The sequence below is a fragment of the Erigeron canadensis genome, chromosome 2, assembly GCF_010389155.1.
Source record: "Erigeron canadensis isolate Cc75 chromosome 2, C_canadensis_v1, whole genome shotgun sequence".
NCBI lineage: Eukaryota > Viridiplantae > Streptophyta > Magnoliopsida > Asterales > Asteraceae > Erigeron > Erigeron canadensis.
The window spans coordinates 30103876-30110534 of record NC_057762.1 but is presented as its reverse complement, the minus strand read 5'-3'; the positions used below and the strand labels follow the sequence as shown (position 1 = coordinate 30110534).

Sequence of the window (6659 nt, the reverse complement as noted above, 5' to 3'; positions counted from 1 at the left end):
ACATCTAAATCAGAATGAAAAAAGTTTTCCGTCTTATATTCTTTTGCGAGACGAAATTATTATCGTCTACAACTCCCCAGCCCCTAAAAATCAAACCATTAACCATCCCTTTTACCAGTTTTTTTCATTATTAAGTAAATAAATAAACTCATTAAATAGACAAATGAAGGGAGGAGAAACAAAGTTTTTACAAGAACTAATTTTACAAGAACTTGTTCTGGTTTTAGACGATAATGATTTCGTCTTGCAAAAGAATATATTATCTTTTAATAAAATCATGTATCAAATTATTAATTCAAATACAATATGCGTTTATATGATACAACAACATTATATTCAAAATAAAATTTACATTACAATGGCCATAAACCTTAAATATTACTTTGCCTGTCCTAATAAATTCACACAAGGTTAAATATATATAACCATTATGCACATATTATTGGATGAGAATATAAATCGACCAATTAAAGACTCAAAGCATTATAGATTATCATTCTAAAAAAAAACCTGAAGCACAAATAATTGTATGTTTCAATCCTTTCGTATTAAATAAAAAAAATCTCAAAGTATTAATATGCATCAAAGATAAAAGATAAAAAAATATACTAAAATTTCGGCTATAAATTATTACAAAACACGTTAACTCAGAATTACATTATTTTATTTTGATTGTAATTAGATTATTTAAAATTTTCTCTAAGATTATTACAAAATATGTTAATTTAGAATTACATTATTTCATGTTTTACCAATTGGGTTGGATAAGTGGTTGGAATCCTTGTCTTTGTAGACAGGGTCAATGGTTCGATCCTCATGCTCAGCAAGGCTGGAGATCCTAGTCTACCTTTGGTAGAACCTGGAAACAGCCTCTCTAGCTTGATAGGGGTAAGACTATCTTTATTTCAAACTACCCATACACCGTCGAAGACAATATTGAGACTTATAATCCATAAAAGACGACATTTGGAGTTACTTTTTACTTGTTTACAATTTCTAAATTACTTAATCTAGACATAAACCTATTTATATGATTGAAGATATAATTTTTTAGTTTACGTAACTCTAGACTTGTTGCCTGATATACAATTGTAGTATGCTTTTCGTTTAGATGCATTATTATTTTAACAAAACTTTATCAAAAATCATTGAGTTTTTTTTTTCTTAAATATTTTAATTAATATCATACATACTCATTATTATATTTTGCAAAATAAATAAAATTATATGATATTTTTTCAATCAATGGATTACATATTTTTTAATTAATACCATGTTTTTTAATTTTATGCATAGATACTAATAATAGTAGATTCAGCAAGGACCACCTTGCAAGGCTAAATACTCCTGGGTAACCGATAGCGCAGTAGGACCGTGAGGGAAGGGTGAAAAAAACCCATCGGGGAGTGAAATAGAACATGAAATCGTAAAATAACTATATAAATATAAATATAACCTACTAATGAAATCTTGTAATTTGTAAAATAACAAAATAAAAAATATAATTGATATTAATATTAACATAATTAAGAAGGATATATTTTGAAAATTTTTATAAAGTATAAGTATTATTATTGTTATTGATTAAAGATGAAATAATTAAATATAATCTAATGACTCTAAATTAAAGATGAAATTTATCCAAAAATTCTTATCGGTTAAGAATAAATTGAAGACGATCGGTAAATAGATAGATACTTATACAATCTATATATATAAAGATATTTAAAGAAGGATAACCAATCTTTTATTTTTATTTTTTGGTTCTAAAAAATATATAGATTGATAGATACTTATCCGTTCTCTCCCGTACGTTAAAAGGAAAAAAGAAAAACACAATTGGGCCATAAAACCTATTGGACTGACCTGATAACCACATCACACCCTCGTGGAAGCCGTATACCAAATACGAGACGTCATCAAAAAGGATTGTGTACAACTGAGGGTTGTACGTTGTATTCTTTTGCAAGACGAAATCATTATATCGTTTCCAACTTCCCCATCCCAAAAATCAAACCATTCCCTTTATCAGTCTTTCTTCTTCTTCTTCTTATTATTAATAAAGTTCAGATAGACAGATGAAGGGAGGAGAGACAAAGTTCTTACAAGAACTGGTTTTATACGCAGCAAGTGCGGCGCTGAGTGCGCTTGTTCTGTTTGCTGGTCTCAAACATCTGGATCCTAATCGAGAATCTTCTAAGAAAGCCCTGGAACATAAGAAAGAAATTTCTAAACGTCTAGGTCGTGCTCTTATTAACACCAATCCTTATGAGGTACTCTCTCTATATTTTTAAGATATTGATATTAATTAGGTTTTATGTTGAGTTTGTTGCATATATATTTATGTTAATATTATAACTGTGTTTATCATACGAGTATATATATATATATGAAATTGGCTGCCACTTAGGAGTGTTGTCAAAGATGGTCCTGGTATCTATCGTTAGTAGTTTGATAAAATGTTTTTTATTTTTATATTCGAATAATGAGTGATGTATAGTGACCTAAAAATATACTAGTTGCTTTGTTTGAAATTGTAGTTTTTGTTTAGCGTTTTACAAAAAAAAATTTGTTTGATGGTTCAAAAAGTTCGTAAGTCACTTTGTTTTGGTAACTAGTTGTTGGCACCTTAGCACTTACAAATAGTACCGTGCTTTAGATTTCTATTATTTTAAAGACTATAATAAATTGCTTAAGGGGGTGATTGTCGGAAAACATGCTGTCATGAATATTACGTGTTTGAGTCATGAATTAATGTTTGAATGCATTTTTCTGAACAAGTGCATTTTAGTGATCTATTAAAGTTTAGCCGTTAAACCCAAGATATTGCAAATTGTATTAGTCATGGCACCAAAAGTGAGAGAGTTTTAACGAGACAGTGGAAGTCACTGGGAACTATCCATACGTGTTTATAGAACACAAACAAGTGATACAATTTAATCTGCATGCTCTCAATATACGAACAATAAAGGACAAGTTTCACATTCGTGTGACTGACTGGACCCTTTATTTGCTACACCTTCTTTAATGCACAAATGAATTTCTGAAGAAGAGGGTGCTAACCTCAAGGGAACTTTGATATCAAACAATCTGTATACTTGTTCTTTGCTTATGTTTGATTTGTTACAGGATGTCATTGCATGCAGTGTGATAAATCCTGATCACATTGATGTGGAATTCAATTCTATTGGAGGGTTGGAATCCATCAAGCAATCGCTATATGAATTGGTCATATTACCTTTACGTAGGCCCGACCTCTTTTCTTACGGGAAGCTCCTTGGTCCTCAAAAAGGTGTTTTGCTATACGGTCCACCTGGTACAGGGAAGACAATGCTTGCAAAAGCTATTGCGAAAGAGTCAGGGGCGGTTTTCATCAATGTGAGAATATCTGATTTGATGAGCAAATGGTTTGGAGATGCACAAAAACTCGGTGAGTGTCCAAGCTTTATTGTAAATTTAAGTATTTAACTATATTTGCCGTTTCTGTAGGGCTTTAGTGGATTAAAATGAAAATGTTATTTGGGTTTCTTGGAGTACGACTGCAATGCTTTTGGTATGTCCATAATATGTTCACAGGTAAAAGTGGCAATTTTGACCCCGTTTATTTATAAGGGCCGGTTTGAGTTATGTATGATCTCAACTGGTCATATGACAATTTTACTGAAAGGGGAATGGGTTGAAAAGGTTAGTTGGATAGAAGAGTGATCACAATGCAACTTTGAGGATATAACCTCCTATTATGTATTCTTTAAAGTCTTCAGTATTACAGTCCTACTAACAATATTCAACCCATTAACCGATTACTAGTGCTGCTACAAATAGTTAATGATAGAGATTACATTATCGTAGTGTTGTTGATAATCAACCAAAAGTAGATTGATCTCTCTCTCGTCAAAGCTTTGAACTTCGAAGTTACCTCCTCTTGTCAACGACGTCCGACAGCTTGTGTAGCATTAGTTCACCCTTGTTGTTCGATTGCTTCTATTTGGTTGCAGCTAGTTGCTATACTTACTATTTAATAGTAAACAAGCTATTTTTTCTGTATCCTGAGCTTTTCTCTTTTCCGTACGATTGTTTACTAGTAACGATGATTGATTTTTTCAGTGGCCGCTGTTTTTAGTTTGGCACACAAACTCCAGCCTGCCATCATATTCATTGATGAGGTCGATAGTTTTCTCGGTCAGCGCCGAACTACAGACCATGAAGCATTAACCAATATGAAGACTGAGTTTATGGCTCTATGGGATGGTTTTACCACAGACCGTAAGTTTACATCTAACAACTTCTTTCTGTTTTGATTATTGAAGACTGTTGGGTCTGAAAAGTTTACATCTAATAACTTTCCATAGTAGCATTTAGTATCTTATAGCTTATATTTTTTAAAATTAAATTATGAAAATCCCAAACATGTCTTACAGAAACAAATAATCTTTTTCATTATTTAGATTACACATGAAATAAGTTTTTCATTGAAAAAAGGAAAATTTCTATCCAAAAAGAGAAATGTAACAAATTTTACCTTCTCAAGTATTATGTCACTGGCAAGAACCACCATAAAGTGGTCGGATGCCACCAATAGAAAATATTTACTCCCAACACATTGCACATGTACTTTGCTAGTATGTGTGTGTGTGTGTAATTGTAAAAATAATCTTACATTATTGCTTATGAGCCGTGAAACTTGGGCCCCTTATCGATCCCATGACCGGGTTTTCTATCGATGTCACAACTGATTACCTTACAGGACTAAAAGACCAGTCTTGCTTGAGCTGGTTTCAGGCTGGGATCTGTAATCTGTTTATTTATCTCCATTTCATTGCCCCTTGTACCCCCAGGCTTTTCAGTTAAAACTGTCAGTTTTTGGTGTTTGTGTAGAGAATGCTCGAGTGATGGTACTTGCTGCAACTAATCGTCCTTCAGAGCTCGATGAAGCAATTCTCCGACGTCTTCCACAGGCATTCGAGATCGGCATACCTGACCGTAGAGAAAGGGCTGCAATTTTGAAGGTAATTTTGAAGGGCGAGAGAGTAGAGGACAATATTGACCTTGACCCTATAGCTGCAATGTGTGAAGGCTATACTGGTTCAGATCTTCTAGAGCTTTGCAAGCAAGCAGCCTATTTTCCTATCAGGGATCTACTGGAAAATGAAAAGAAGGGGATTTCATCAGATGTTAGTATCTATTTCTCTTATATGTTGTCAAAAGTTCACTTACTTGCAGAATCGAGTATGTTATATGACATTTTAGTAAAGGAGCTTGCAAGCTTTTTACTAATGAGTAATGAGCAAATGAAATGTGTCAAATGGGTTGAAAGTCACCCTAAGAGTCTTTTCAATACTTGAACCTTCTAAAACGTTTGATTTAAACGATAAAAGAGTATTAATTGTAATAGTATAGTTTTTCTGACTATTTTTATAAAAACTAAGATGTTCCAAACAATTGTGACAAGTGCTTTGCCCAACCCTTTTGATGAGTGATGATTAATCATCCTTTTTGACCCACTACTCAAACTTCCCATTTCAGATTGTAGTATGCAAAGTAGTTGAATAAGTACTGTAATGATATAGTTTTATCATCTATTAGCACACTAAGTATTAGTAAGAACTCGGAAGTTTTTAAGGAAAAAGTGTTTTAGGTGAAGCCCGAACTGCCAGGATATGTTTTGACCCGGCCAATCTTTTGACCCGTTTTGCATTTGTTACTTAAACTGCCCATTTTGCCCCCTTCACAAATTAGTGTACTTTTTCATTTTCGAATACCGGATAACTTCAGGCTTTAAAGGTAAACAAATTTTTATATGTTTTCTTTGTCTATAATCAGGGGCCAAGACCATTATCACAAGCTGATCTGGAGAAAGTGGTTGTTACATCCAAAAAGACAAGGGTTGCTGCAAGTGAATACAGTGGGTTGGGCTCACAATCAGAGTTATGGTCAGTGCCAAGGGAAAGTGATCACGTGCAAGCTGCCATCAGCGAGCTTTCCAAGATTGTCGTCTCTCAGATTCTAAACATTAAATCAGATAGCCAAGATCGTGAAGATAATTGATAGGTCAGAGAACCAAGATTTTCTCTCCCAGTTTTGAACAGTCATTATCTACGTGATATGATGATGTACAACATGCCTTTGATAAATAGTTTGGCTACAAAACTTTTAGATCCCAAATATCATTTGCCTTGAATTCTGTATCTAACCAATAACTATCCTGTATGGGATCACGATATTTATAAGATTTGGTTAAGATATATATGTTCACACATGTTCAGTTGTTTAATAATATGAGTGTCTAGATGAAGTCAATGATATAATGGTTGAGTAACATCTTCGCTATGCAATGTCACATGTTTAAGTGCCAGAATGAGATAATCATGAGAAATTGAGAATTTTCCTCTGATAGCTATATGCCATCCATTGCTGTCGTTGATCGGTAGTTGTGGACTTGTGGTACACTTTGGATCCTTATGAAACAAATCATCCTTTTTAGTTTAAGTGCCCGTGTAAAGTTAAATTTAAGCATTAATCATTTTCCTAAAATTAATTATTATTCAGGGTCAGGTGGTGAGTTTGTGCCACTTTTACCAGCGGCAACATGTTAAGCATAAGGTCAAATAGGTAGGTGTCCAATTCTTTTAGTGTCTCCATTTTGTGTTTCGAGGCTGTCA

The 6659-nt window shown here is 33.2% G+C and overlaps 1 protein-coding gene across 1 annotated transcript; it reads left to right on the top strand.

Moving 5' to 3' along the window:
* The first annotated feature begins 1896 nt into the window (after positions 1 to 1896).
* Positions 1897 to 6274, top strand: LOC122589443 (outer mitochondrial transmembrane helix translocase). Its single transcript, XM_043761736.1, has 5 exons — positions 1897 to 2273; positions 3130 to 3430; positions 4105 to 4263; positions 4876 to 5171; positions 5821 to 6274. Exons 1-5 carry the CDS (start codon positions 2079 to 2081, stop codon positions 6043 to 6045), a joined length of 1176 nt encoding a protein of 391 aa, XP_043617671.1. The 5' UTR covers positions 1897 to 2078; the 3' UTR covers positions 6046 to 6274.
* Positions 6275 to 6659: the final 385 nt, after the last annotated feature.

What these genes read in the sequence shown, in the direction of transcription:
- LOC122589443 (XM_043761736.1), top strand. Translation starts at nt 2,079, where the DNA reads ATGAAGGGAGGAGAGACAAAGTTCTTACAAGAACTGGTTTTATACGCA. An exon ending in TTAACACCAATCCTTATGAG is followed by an intron (nt 2,274 to 3,129) that starts GTACTCTCTCTA and finishes GATTTGTTACAG; the next exon opens with GATGTCATTGCATGCAGTGT. An exon ending in GGATGGTTTTACCACAGACC is followed by an intron (nt 4,264 to 4,875) that starts GTAAGTTTACAT and finishes GTGTTTGTGTAG; the next exon opens with AGAATGCTCGAGTGATGGTA.